Here is a 15,142-nt window from a genome sequence, read left to right as displayed (position 1 = left end):
CACACACACACACACACACACACACACGGACACAGACACTGTGCTGACCTGCCTGAGAAGCCTAATAGAACACGTTGGCAGATGTGTCACGGGAACAATTCACCTTGCCATCTGCTTTTCTGTGCTTCATCGCCAAATCCTTCCCCTTCCGTCCTGCAATCAAGGACAGGATGAAATACAAGTCCCATTATGGGGAAGCAGCTAATAATGCATTATCAGTTAGTTCCCTTGGCTACTGATCGATGCTTAGCAGGTGGTACAAGGCCATTTTGTTCATTTAGGACTACACTGTCCGCTTCCCACCTGATTCTCTTATTTCTTTCTGTTCGTTAGATCCTGGCTCACAGGCCTATCAAGTTGTGCAGAAATTACAGCAGGACTGTTCTTCAATATTCCATTAAAGATCATGTTTAATCACTGTTGTGCCACCCCAGCGCCATTAGGAAGACTCTGTCCTGAATTCACCTGAATTTTGACAGCATCAAGGTGACAGCTTGCTGCTTTCACATTTTACTAAATGTCATTCATGTTAAGGAACCTCCTGTAAGTCTCCTGTAAAGGTAAAGGTATTTATCTGCATCCATGTTGTTGACCTATTCAGGACTGAGTAAGAGAGAAGAAAAAAAACATGTAACACAGTGACAAAGAGAGGGGAGAGTCAGTGGAAGTTGGTGTGAGTGAGGTGAATGGCTGCTATAATACCACGGCTAAGTATTGAGGTATTAAAATAAAGGTTACAGATCATTTCAGCTAAGACCAGCTTATCTCCCCCTTAGATCAGAAATTAAATATGTCATCACATTACAATCCAGGATCTAGTCAATCAGAAAATACATATTTTATTACAAATGAATCCTCACTGGTTTGCCAATGGAGGGGTTAGCCCTGTGGTGCCATAATACATTAGTTATAATCATAAAGTGATAGATGGTTTTAAAAGATTTACTGACTACGTCATACGTGGTATTTAGACTTAAAAGAATTGACAGAGGACAAGAGTGGTTTCTGATAAACCTGGGGGTTATAGGAAGGGGTTATATATCCCTTATAGGGGTTTGAAATTATATGCGGAGTTATAAAAAAGGAATATTAGAGTTTATTAATATTGTGTATATGATTCCACTGTAAACTCTGAAAAATTCACCTTCATAAAGTACGAGGCAAATGTGTAGTGTTTGATCATTTTCTCCATCATCTTCTGTTTTCATTGTAGAAGCCTTGTCAACATCCACTTCAATCAACAAAGAAAATATAATCTCCCCGCATCTTTATAAGGCAGTTGCTGAGCTTTATTGAAATAGGAATGTGAAATGCATGTATTTTCCACCTGAGAGGGTTTGCTGCAGGGGTGACAATGCAACGCGTGGATCAAAATCGTTTCCATCAATGCTGGCAGATGAAATGCAAACACAATCAAATCAGTCTGGCCCATACAACAATCCTCCGCTCAAATGCCAATCTCCCTTCTCCTCATCATGTGTCTGATGAGAAATCATAGTGTGGAAGAATCTCCTAATCTATGCAAACACACTGTCAGCATTGATTTGTTCGGAGGGGATATGTCTTTATTAGGGCTCGCCAGACGTCTCCGTTTCTCCAGTTCTATAAAGGATGACCTGGGAAAGACACAGAGGCAGGGGCTTTGGAAGCAGTCACAGCCATAACAATTGAGATAAGTTACTGAGGACAGGTAATGAGAACCGATAGACTCAAAGATGGATCGATATCGGACATTGATACCAGGAGAGGAAGGACAAATTGTGACATCTCTTTCCTTATCCATGTTCAAAGGAGCTTTTGAGACAAGTGGCCCTGTGTGTGTGTGTGTGTTTGGGGGGTTGGTTCAAAATGTTCACAGAATACAAAGAGTTATAGACATGTCAGTATCTCTATAACTGTAACTGTGCAGTAGACACAGTCAGCTGGAACAGCTCTTTTGTCTTTCCTGTACTGAATCACTTGCAATAAACAGACCTGTCTGATGAGGGCAGAGGTCACGTCTGCTGTAGACAGGTATCCACATGTCCTGTTTTCTACCTGAGCTTTGAATACTGAGCAGTCTGACTGAAACATGTCTGCACTTCAGACCTGGATCAGTTATTAATTTAAACCCTTCCAGTTACTTTGACGTTTGCCAGAGTCTGCTGGGAGTGAACATGGATGGAGTTTGCTTAATATTGCCTATGCTGTGCTGGGCAAGACCAGTTAATCTCTGAAACAGCCACATTTTTGATATCACTTCAATTCGGTTCTGCTGTGTGACGGTTAAGGGATTATCAATTGCGGCTTGTGCTCTCTTTGATCAGTTTGTTTTCACATTTGATATCCTTTAGTAATGAAAACATGTGCAGAAGTCATTAGGACTATGGGAATCCCTCGACATTCGCAGTGCAGATATCACAGCAGCAGACGAAAGGTTGCTTCAAGTGCACTGGTGATCAGGTGTGCATTCGCAAACAGGCAGTCTAGTTTGACTGTCAACTTCAGTTTCAAAATCTGTTTCTCACTGCTTTTCATATTTCTAACACCCAGGAATTTATCAGATGTAGCATTTTTTATAATCATTCAAATAATAAAAATCATTACTACTACTGTATTATTATTCGATTATAAGCAGGAAAAAATCACATTGCACTATTCATACTTTAAATGCAGAAGGTCTCATCTTGTTAATATTACTTTGTAGCTAGGAGTGGGCAATATGGATACAATTGTCTATCAAAGTTATTTTATATTGTGGTATCGATATACTGTATATTGTGACATAGTACATTTTCTAGAAAACAAAACATATCTGTTTTCGGTTAGTCAAGTGAATTACCTAACAAATCGAGGTACTTTATCACATTGATGTAAAAAATAATAAAAATTAAAGTCCAATATTGCCATAAAGCAGTCCTGCTTAGTGATCTGAAACAGTTAAAGGGTACTTGGTATAAAACAATATGGTAGACAAATTTACATTGTCTCACGGTATACAGTACATCATCATATTGCTCAGCATTTGAAGAAATGAGAATTGTTATTCTATTTAATAGATTTAGAGCTGTAACAAATTAATTTTTTTCATCAACCTTATTCTGTGATTCATCTTTATCTTTGATACTGTAGGCATCTTGAAGTGGGTAAAACAGCTTTTCTGTACGCTGTTCCCTCTGTCTGAAACCTTCTGCAGTTACTGTATATCTAAAATAGCTAAATTTGGCCTCTCTGTGTATTCAAATCACTGCTGCAAAAACTGGGTGCTGTCCCTCCTGGCTACTGATGTTTTGGGGTATTTTAGAGTCTTGATGTGTTCGTCTTGGTGACTGTTTTGTATTGGTCTTAGTTATTTTATGGTTTTAGCTTTAGATTTAAGATGTTTTTGTTTAGGATGAAATCTTTTACATGGTTGTATTAGAAAAGTTATTCATGATTTTATAATCGCATTTCTGTTTAATTCTGATTTTGTGGCATATTCTGCGTTATCTGTCTCATGTTGTTTGTAACTCATTGTTATTGCAGCTTATCGTAGCCAGGAAACTCTCAAAAATGAGATTTTTAATCTTAATGAGGCGTTCCCAATTAATTAAAAGGTTGAATATATATGCTTCTTAACCCTTATTTTACCCTGACAGGTTTAATTGGTGGTTAACAAGGGTTAGCAATTAGACAAACTCAGAAACACTTGTGGAGCGAACAGCAAGACTGTCTTTGTTGGGACTCCACAGATGAATTCATTCATTTCATTTCAATAACAGCAGCATGTTCAAAGCAACCTTTCTTCCTTTACAGACTGGTAGCGTAAACACCCAACCTATAGCTGGGCATTACATAGCATAGCAGAGTACACGGCTTACTTTTGTGAATGTATATGTATCGATTTGGTTCATTGAGTTTTATTGTTATGATGTGTTTTCACTGTTAGGTTAATTTGGTAGCCACATGCTAAGTTGATGTTAGTCATGTTCACACAGACACAGGGTCTTGCATGCAACTAACTATCCTCTTTCTAACCTGGCACCATTTATCCTATACAGTTCACGCACTCTCCAATTTGTCCTTTAACAGAGCCACACTCTTTTCAAACATGGCCTAGCCGCCATTTTGAATTTCCTTTCTTTGTTTAACCATGCGGCCGCTCTTCAGCCCAGCCGCCATTTTGAATTAGATTCCTTTTGTTTGATACCATTTTGGACCCAAGCAGCCATTTTGGGTCAGTCACTCACTCACTCACCCTTTGTTCTGTAGTTTAGTGCATTTAGATTTAGACATCACTCAGTTATTGTGTGTTTTTGCTTTTATTATCTTTGAATAAATGTTTGTGTATAATTATGCTGGTTTCTTTACTGTTGCACAAGAGTTAATAGCCAATATCCCAGTGCTACAGAATGTTTACATTTCTGTATGACTATATGGACTATATGGATATTATATACCAATAGTATATCAACGATATTTTGACATATCAGATGTATGCCTCTTTATGCCTAATCAAACTATATGTGTGCTTCATTGTTGTTGGGCCACTCATCCATCAAAGACTGAAGGAATCATTAATATGTTGAACAGAGAACAGCAGAACAAATGTGCATCTCCATCTCCAGCAGTGACTCTTGACTCTGATGTGTCTACATGCCATTTCCATTATTGTATTGTAATATTTGTTGGAATTAAGAGCATTAACTCGATCCACAGCCCATCTTTAATTTACATAACAAAGGAAAGAGGATCCTTGATGAGAATCCCAATCAGTTTGAACATGCCAGCCAATGAAACTGAGGCTGACATCTCAGGAGCTTTTCGACTGTTGCTGGCTGTTCACATGGGTGCATAGTATTTACATCTCTGTCTTTGTTAATGGAGGAAACAAGCATGGATTCTGCCCAGTGCAAAGCATGGAAAAAAACACAACCACTCATAGTCAGGTAGGATATTTCTCAAAGATTCTTTTAGAGAAATGGGCTATTTTGAGAAGGTGATTTTTCACTGTTACACTGGGTATAAATTGTCAATCAATTTTTGTCAACTTGGGTATGTCTCCAAACTCCTCATCCCTCCCTCCTCGAGGCATGATGTTGATATTGAGCAGCTTCTGGTGTGACAGAAGTCCTGGTTGCTTGGCAACAGGTACAAGTTTAGAGTCCGGTGTGACTGTGACGACCAGGGTGAGAGGACAGCCTGACAAGCATGTACCGCGCGCGCACACACACACACACACACACACACACACACACAGCTTTACCACAGTTGGATGTGTGTGATGTTTCTTGCAGGAAGAGGGATTAGAGGGAGCCATCAGTAAACTCCTCAGGGCAGTGCTGACATTAAACAGCACAAGTGTTTGAGAGATCGATGTGGGTACCTTGGAGCACCCATACCTCTGGACAACCACGTGTCCTTCATAACTGCACAGCCCCACATATGACATATTCATCATGAAAGGCAGTGGGAACACAGAGTGATGTGGGGAACTGCAAGGGGGCCTTGGAACTTCACAAGGAGTACTAAAAACGGACCCCCTCGCTGCGGAAGGGGTCCATGGCACCCGGCACGACAGATTTGTTTCATAGACAAATAAATGCTGACTATAACGGCTAATAACCACATGGCAAATGGTCCATCATCATTAAATGTTGGCAGAGCACCGTTGCATTGTTAATGTGATGTTCCCATAAACTCAGTTGCAGTTTATGGGGCACATCGTGTTCTTGACAAAACTTGCTATTGACAAAACGCAATTCATGTTCACCATATCAAATTTAAGCAGCCGACTCTGCAATGCGAGCTGGATTAAACCCAGACATAGCACGTGTATCATAGAATCTGTGTTTACATGCACTTAAATAACCAGGTTAATCAGAGTACGTGTTTACATGCACTGTAGTAACCATTATTTTTTTTACTTATTTTAAAACACCTTCCCTTTGTGTTTTTGTGTGTGCGTGTGCAGACACTGATAGGTATGTCAGCCTTTTTGTGTATTTCTCCGTTGTGTCCACTATCTTTTTTTATGCATGTGTTTGTTATTTATAGCTATTGCATGTGTGTATGTGTTCCAGCTCCCCAGAAAAACATGTCATTTTCACGTTTCTTATTCCCAATCAGTTGTCAGACTGTGAATGGGTGGTTTGAATTTGCAGATCGCTGCTGAATCACACCACATCAGTGTCATAAACATGTATGACACTGATGGCAGAGGCGGGGGATTGCAGCACAACAGAGAGAAAAAACAAACAGGTCTCCAAGGTGATTGAGAAGATTTCTGAGACTGAAACCAATGTGCTTATTATGAGACTGGCAGGCTAAATAGGCTGGAGGATGAGCCAAGAGCCTGATGGAGCACAGTAATCACTGGCAACTTGCAAACCTTAATTTCAGCAAGCAAACACTTTACATAATGTATCTATTGAGTTGCACATGTCACACATCCGCAACATCCAAAATAGGTGAAAACACTGCTCATCTCAGCTGAAAAAGTGTCCAGAGGGAGTTCAATATGAGTCAAAATTACAAGGAAATGAATTATTTAGATGGGAAACATGTTTTGCATGTACCTGAGGCTGGGTCAACTGTCCGCTCAATCAAGTGGTCATCCTGGTGAACCCACTCGCCGTTGCACTTGAAGTAGATCTGCGTGGCCGGGGTGGAGCGGCAGGTCAGCGTCACCGGCTTATTTTTCACGATGTACTCGTCCTCTGGCTCCACCAGGAAGTGAGGTAACAGGTCCGAGAAGGCAGCAGGAAGTGTTGCTGTGGCGACATGCTCGGAACCTTTAGAGAATAAAAGAAGCAGGGATTTTAGAGGGGATGCCAAATAAAAACGCTTTCAAGTTTTCAAGTTGTCATGAGGGCAGGAGCTGAACCTTTCCTGCTTCACCGTTGTGACTAGTGAGTGAAAATGCAGCAGACACCAAATATCTAATGCAGAGATTCAGTGTCCTTGGTGAATTGCGACTCATACATATGCATATAAAAGAGGCAGAAGAAGGCAGAGACAGATGGACAGACAGAGTGAAATAGAGCAACAGAGCTCTATGGAGGAGAGTTGGCAGTGACAGAGCTCGGCCTTGTGTGCTCTTGGCTGGGTCGGAAGGGTAGTGGAGTCCATGTCTTTACTCCAGCTCTTAATCACAGCCCTTTAGCATCACCGCTGATGGACCGGCAGCCATAAATCCCGTCTCAGCCAGTAGGCCACTTCACATTGTGTTATACGGCTCTTCAACCAGGACTCTAACTCTACCCACATTAAGCAAGACAGCGCGAGAGGCAGTGAGGTTAGAGATGACTGACAGCTAGACAGCCAGTTAACTTAAAATCACTTCCTATATACAGTAGATGCCATTTTATTCCTCCAGAATCTTATGACATATAGATACAAGAGCTGTCCTGGAGGGGGACAACGCTACGATTCACAGCAAACTTTTACGCTTGCTGAAAAATGTTCAACACAAACGCTGAATGACACAATGGAGCCTACAGTGCACACATCTTTCCTCTGTGAACACAGTTTCTCTCTCTCTAAACATATTAGTCTTGCGCAAGAGATAGCGAGAGGACACACAACAGAGTAGAAAGAGGGAAATAACCTCTTTACACCACCGACACTCAGGGGTGACCAGTAAATCCCAAAATAAAACCCCTTTAAATAGGAGTGTAATATTAATTTACTGCCCTGAATCCAATATGGCTGACAGACCGGGCATTAACAACCTTCTCCATCACTCCCTTTGCAGCAGGAGAGGATGGGAGTCCACATCTCTCATAATGAAACGGCAACACTCATGCTGACCTTTCTCTCCTCTCTTCCTCTCCTCCCTCACCCAGCCTTCGTTCATCCTTGCAGCTTGCTCATGCCCGGGTCAGGGATAATATTATGTTGCTTCATAAACACCAATCTTTGGATAAAGACATTATCTGTCAGTTCCTCCCCCACTACACATGATATTAATGTCTCTTTCTTCTCCTTTTTCTCTTTTACCCCTGTGTGCTGAGTTGCTAATTTATCAGGATGAGATACAGTGAAGCATGCCACTGCCGGTGCTGCTGAACCCCATTAATGTTTCGTGTACATGTTTAACTCTTAATGAAAACTAAATGTTCTGTGTCCAATGAACGATATAGATCACTTGCTGACACTTTGCCTTTTTCCCCGTTTTCCAAGCACATTTTCTTATAGCAACGCATTCGCAGAGAATATCATTAATATGTCAGTTCCCTATTCACAACACAACTGCCTGACGTTATTTACTATGTATGCGAGTGTGTGTTTCTTGTCTCGTGGTGTTAAGGAAAAGGCCACAGTTCATCATGAATAGTGAGTATAATTGCTCTAACGGAGAGCCAAAACTTTGCTAATAAACAGCGCAAGACCAGTAGGTCAGGTTGTTTGAAAGTGTGTTGGTCCTAATGACGGCGGCTTCTTCTAATGGGCTGGCTTCCAGCTTTGTGACCGCAGCCATTAGCCGGCCGGGCTGACCCTCTGTACTCCCCGCTGACTGAAGACGGCAGCTCACTAAAACAGTGGGCGAGACTCACCTCACACCTGCCAGGTTAATCATCTCATAGAGGACAGATGATGTTGAAACAGAGAGTGAAACCATAGCCACCTGAGACACTGACGAGTTGCGAGAACTGCTTGATGAGCTCCTGATGTTGTTAACTCGTCGCTGGCTTCTCATTTGCAGGGGTCACATTCAACATGAACTCTCAACTTTTGATGATGTTTCCAATTTGTGTTTGTGTGTGTGCGCGCTTGTGTGTGTCACAAGGGGTGGGGATTAGTCTTCCATTTTAGTGCATGCACTTTAGGTTAATGAGGTTAAACACGTAATTTCTTTAGAGAAGTAAATTGTCATTTTATGTGAGGGAATTCTAGTCACGCACTGCTTTATATCAAACCCATAATAGAGGGCTGATGCGTAGTAAATTGGCTTAGATTATTGTCACGACACAATGTACTTCAAAGTCAACGTGTGCGCACACACACACACGCACTCACACACAGGGAGTATCAGCCACTTAACAGACTTCTTGCAGGTCAATGCACAAATCAAATAGACATACAGCTGCACTACGGGCACTGTATTAGATTCCACTGAATGTGACTGGCTAAAGCCACCATTAATTGTCAAATGCATCTGAGTCCATTGCCAGATAATTTAGTACACACACAAACAACAAACACTGCACACTAAATGTCTCCCTTGTTAATCATTCGGCCAATGAAGAGGATTTCATTGATACAACGTGCTGGATGTGTTATAGGGCCCGGTAACCATTACATAGCTCTGCGCATTCCTGTGTTCCTGCACAGTTTCAATCTTTTTCATAATAATTTAGATTTTTGTACTTTTTATAAGAAACGCATCAGGTTGCGACCTGATATTTGTCTGCAGCTGCTATTCTCTTGAGAGATGAACTGACCTAAAACACACACACACACACACACACACAAGGGTGCACCAGGTGTCAGTGTGCTGAGCCATGATGTCCAGGGCATATTTCCTGGTGCACACAGACCTCATGTCTCATCGGTCCAGCTGACCACGTCAACTCCAAAGTCAGTGACCGAGCACGTCCACAAAAGGGGGAGATGACGAGTTGGTTATGATGCAGTTAAAAACACAAAATATATATTTAAAAAGTTTTATTCCTGTAACCGCTGTAACTATATATGCACACACCACTGCATTTTAAAAAAGCACGCAGGATTAGATTTTCTCAAGTGTTGCAGTTTTCTAAACGTCTTTTGTTACCATCCATCTTCAATATTTCGTAATGATTTTTACTTTAATGTCACTTACTGTATCACTTTCCAGCAGTAGGTATCTTTTTTGTATACACAAAACTTTCAAGTCTTATTTTGACACAAGCAGACGAGAAGTGAGGTTTGAGGAACTTAATTTCAGTGTGCCATGTTGCGTACTGTCGACTTGTGTTATCGCCATTTGTGAAATAAGTATGTATTTTTTTTTTATTTCACTCCCTATTATCTACTTGGAGAACAGAATTGCTGAATGCATCACAGTATGAGGATGTCAGCAGGGAGAAAAACCATAGCTGGAGAGAAAATAACCCTCTTCTGTGTTTCTCCCTCATGGCACCAACACATCGTGTGCCCTTTGGAGCCAATTACAATATTTTTTCATGTCCCCAAAGGAAAGCATCATTGAGCAATCACTGTGCATAATTTACATCACAGTGATGAACAGCAGCTATAACAAGTGTTTTATGACACCATCAGCACCTTACAATGTCCTCTGAAATTAATTCAATTAAAATTACTATCCAGAATATTAAACCATTTCATGTTGAGCTGCCATTAACAACAAAGCCATGATCAAATTTGTCACAACCACTTTGTTGGTTGATGTTTTTCTTCAGAGTGCTTGGGTTTGCTCAAGTGGCTTCCTGAGTGATTTTATACTACTGAGTATCTTTATTTAGAAATCACTGTAAATATAATGTATGTACATTGGGGTTCTGGGAACAGGAGCATTGTTCATGTATAGTTAGAAATACTTTAAATAAGCCTTTGAAAATATTAACATTGGGAGTGATCAAACACAGGGAAAGAAGCAGAAATGGGATGTGTAAAAAAAAAAAAAAAAGAAGCTCCATCCACCATCATATATAATCTGGAGCATGGCTGACTGATGTATGTTTGTCCCCAGATGACAAATATTTACTCCTCCACATGTCTGGGATTCAGAATACATTTTTCAATGAGACAACCATGCTTCAACAAGCACTCCTTCAACCACACACACTCATTCTCTGTCAAACACACACACACACACACACACACACACACACACGAAGCTACAAAAAAAGTGCACATACGCAAAATATAGACCGCAAGCATGCAAAAAAGGAAAAAGCTGCTTGCAAACAGATTTGTCTTTCTCTCAATCAATGAGAGACAGAATTATGCATGCTAAAAAATGCAGGTTTACACAGAAATGCTCAAACACCAACAAACTCAGATACCACACAATATCCCTGGTCATTAAGGTTGATCTGGAAAACAATCAATCACTGGCAGTGAAAATATACTTGTAAGGAAATAGCTCAGATGCATTAAATAAACATGGAGGAGAGATGGCACCCATAGCAACCTAAACTTAATCACATCACGTTTCCATCAGTGGTGAAGGAAGCTGAGAGGCTTAAAAAAAATAAGGGCATGAAGGACAGAAGGAGAGGAGGGGACTGGGAGGACGGGGTGAATAAGTAAATCAGTCTCACACATGCCACATTTCACGTTATTACAATCTTCTTCCATTTACATGAATAGAAAATTGGCTGCTTAGCATGTACATTGATGCAGGGCTGTTCATCTGTGTGTGCATATATTAATTTAGGATACTAATAACTGCCTACACTGTTCCCTGACGAGAATATTTCCATGATAGATGCTCTCCTGAAGCTCAGGTCACATCGTCAGACTTTGAGAATTGCCATCAAAAGATAGCGGCATCTCTACTGAATGATTAAATGCAGGGGTATTTGAGTGATGTTGTTAAACAGTTTGTCAACAAAAGAAAAAAAAGTTGGCGCTGTTATTTGTGTAAATATGGCACACAGCAACACTATTAATGAGCCTTACACCTTTGAACAGGAGCTTACACATCTGCTTATTCTGGTTTGTTGATTTCTATTTATTCAATTTCCTGTCATCTACTTGAAGCAACTCCTCAGCAGGGGGGTCCAAGCAGGGAAGCAATTTTGTGCCGTTTACCTTTGACACCAGCGCTGACACTCCGACACCTTCGCTTCGCTCGTCTTGCAAGGCGACGCCGTCTTGAAAGGCACATTTGCCTTGAAACCTATGAGACCATTTTAAGTTCCTGTCAACGCAAAAGAGCTGACATTTTGAGAACTGTGTGTAAGTGACAGAGGCTGTGTGTGCGTGAGTATATTTATCTGTGCAGATGTGCATGTTTGTGCAAATGTGTGAATAAATGGCTGAAAGTGATGTTTAACTAGATCAACAGCTGGGAGCCTGAATTTGTGTACATAACAGCGAGAGTGCTAACACGAGACAAATGTTATGTTTCTGATTTAAATAGTTACACAGTCAGACCTATGATTCAGAAACCATGTTCCTATTCTTAGATCGTTAATACTGTGTGGACTAAGAGCCTCCAGATTGGAACAAATATTCATATTCATCACTCAAGTGCCACAGCTGATGCTTTGGCCCCATTCACTTCCAGATGTTTCCACGGACAATCCAGTTTCATGGCTGAATCAGCCTCTCAAACAAACAATCAGTTTTCTATAGCAGTGGTTTAATCACTGGCTGTGACTCCAAATAAACTCTGTATCCTGCACTGCATAATTCAGTGACAACACTAACTTGGGTATTTTACTCAAGTTACATACAGTATATGCTGTCATTACAAATTTTAGGGCATTCCAAATTAAGTATGAGAGCGTTTAGTTGCTTTATAAAGAAATAAACTTTTGATCATGTGATCATTTGACCATCATATTGAATAGCATCTCCTCAAGAGATGAAGAGCTTAGTTTAAACTGAAAATACATAATTGAAACCCAGAGCAAAGCAAAGATCAAGTTGTATTATTAGAAATGTACTACTCTTTGAGCGTAAATTTCTGGTCATCAAAACAGCATATTAGGCAGAGGAGATATCATTCAGAAACTTGCATAACATCTCTGCTATGTAAAGCATAGTTTAGCTAGCATATTTAATGTTTGGTACCTTCAGTGTATAAGGTCACTTCAACCAAGCAAAATAATCAGCTGAAAAACTAAATTACAAAGATCCTTCTGCAGAAGTCCTTAAACATTAATTAATCTCAAGAGGCTACAGAATACTTTTGAGAAATTCATAAAGCCTGTGCATACATGAGAAACACTTAATAGATTTAGTTCATTTTAGATATAGATTCAAAATGCCTTGCTGTAGCAAAACTCAGAATTTAAATGCCTCAGATCCTTCAAAGCTTCACCTGTTTGGCGGTTCAGTGCATGATGTTTTTCAAAAGAGTCGCAGAGATTTAAACACATTTTGACTTAATAACTGCACGCAATCCTCAAAGGAACTGAAGACATCCTGAGCTGTCAGGAGGGGCAGACGCAGTCGCAGTCTTTGCCATCCAGGGCACGCACGCTTATGGATTTGTCGTCCCCTTACGTTTAGCCGGAAACGAGGTTATCCAGAAGCAAGTTGATTACAGAACTCAGTGCAGGCATGGGAAGAAACAGCAGGCTTTCTTAAATCTTTGAAATGGATGTTAGGAAATAATGGAAGGAAAGAGGAAGGAAAAGACAAGAGACAATTTAGATTACCAAGTTAATCCTTTAATTACCGGATATGCCTACAGCTAAAACGAGAGGTTTCACACACTGCATTTTATAACTGTAGAACAATTCGAACTGCAGAAAGTGAGGCAGACCGCCATAATAATCAAGAGCCATAAACCTTAAAATAATGGAATGTCAGTATCGCTGGTAATCTATATTGTTTATGATGCTGGAAAAACTGAACAAAACACTGCAAATTGCAATTCAGAGCTGAAATGAAACTCGCTCCATACCCCATTTCTCATATTACATTGTTACTTTGAGAGCTTTACAATTAGATAAAACATGTTCTCTTTCAGCCGGCTGCGCAGAGCACAATATTCCAAACGTCCACACAGAAAATACACCGTCCCAAAAAAGAAAAAAAAAACAGGTTCAATTTGGCAAAATGACAAAGCAGCAAAGGGAGAGTATTTAACTGCTGACATCGCTAGAAGCTCCTTAAAGTTCTTCAGTCTGTTCCAAAGGCTTTTGATACAAACCATTGTAAACGTGAGGCCCCCTGCGACACTTGTCAACCCCTGTCAACCTGCCAATTCCTTTATCTTCCTCCTCCTCCTCCTCCTCCTCGTCTCATCATTTACCTTCCTCCCAGTAAAGATCTGGGTAGAAAGAAATGGGGGATGACTCGTGCTATCTAATTAGTGTGACAGAGCATGGAGGCTCCTCAGCATCAGATAGAGAATTAGAACACAACACAAAGATATGATCCATAACAAGGCTGAGATAACGCATCACCTGTTCAACTCTAATTACTGTAACACAATGCTCGCACCAACTTTCCAATTTAACAAGCCACCAGCACTTACTGTAGTGGTGACACAGTATGCCACTGGGCTCACTAACTGTATAGTAATAAGATGAGGGAAATGCATGCTTAAGTACATAGGGGAAATCTCACTTGTTGAGAATTTGACAATACAGTCGCATTAAATTACTTTAGTACTACTTTACTCTTAACAAGACCAAGAACCCATTTACATCTGGCATTAACATGCAATTTGTTTCTGGATATCCTATCTGGATAAGGAAAAACACATTAATATAAAGGTGTAAATGCATGCAGAACACATTATGATCACGATGGTCTGGCTCGCATTGTGATTGTATCTCAGCAGCTGTAAATGCAATCCCTACAGCGTGACCACATTGTTAAGAAAAAAAATCTGACCAACAAGTTGAAAGGTCACTTAACTTCGCTTCAAAAACCCCTGTTGCTTTCCTTGACCTAGGACGTGCCATGGTTGTTAACAAGACTGTTAGCCCCAACTAACTAATTTGTATATTGAGATGCGATCACAATGTGGGCAGAACTGAGATAACACAAATGCTCATTAACACCAGGTTTGAATGAAAAGGCCAGTGGATTGGATGTCATTATACAAATAATATAGCCAGATAGAGATCACATGTTAATACCAGAAGAAAATGGGGATTCAGAGTCTTCAGTTTACCATATTAACCATCTTAGTTAGCATACTAATATTTGCTAATTAGCACTAAATGCAAAGTACAGTTGAGCTCAATGGGAATGTCATTAGTTTTTAAAGGTATAAACCAAATTTTTTAACCAATGATGGCACTAGAGGAAAAGTCAGGGGATTCATCCTCTGGGAAACATGAATGTCTCTACAAAATGCCATGGCAATCGATCCAATAGTAGCTATTTCTGTATGGACCACAGCGGTGGACCAACCAACCGGCGGACATTGCCATTCCTAGAAACATGCCGCTAGCATGGCTAAAAATTGTTTTTGCTCACTTAATGAGCCATGAAAACACAAATACATATGTGAAGTATATTTGTAACATCTTTCATTTTCAGCATC

At 40.4% G+C, this 15,142-nt stretch overlaps 1 protein-coding gene across 4 annotated transcripts in view; it reads right to left on the bottom strand.

Annotated features, from left to right (window-relative positions):
• Positions 1 to 15,142, bottom strand: part of unc5a (unc-5 netrin receptor A) — a 131,173-nt gene that overhangs the window by 61,031 nt on the left and 55,000 nt on the right. For all 4 annotated transcript variants that reach the window (XM_044206275.1, XM_044206276.1, XM_044206277.1 and 1 more), the window contains exon 2: positions 6,537 to 6,752. In XM_044206275.1, the coding sequence (XP_044062210.1) occupies positions 6,537 to 6,752 (216 nt within the window). The remainder of the gene's footprint in view (positions 1 to 6,536; positions 6,753 to 15,142) is intronic.

Source organism: Siniperca chuatsi, linkage group LG8, assembly GCF_020085105.1.
Source record: "Siniperca chuatsi isolate FFG_IHB_CAS linkage group LG8, ASM2008510v1, whole genome shotgun sequence".
Taxonomy (NCBI): domain Eukaryota; kingdom Metazoa; phylum Chordata; class Actinopteri; order Centrarchiformes; family Sinipercidae; genus Siniperca; species Siniperca chuatsi.
Note: the sequence above shows the minus strand (reverse complement) of the source record. Positions and strands in the feature narration are given on the sequence as shown.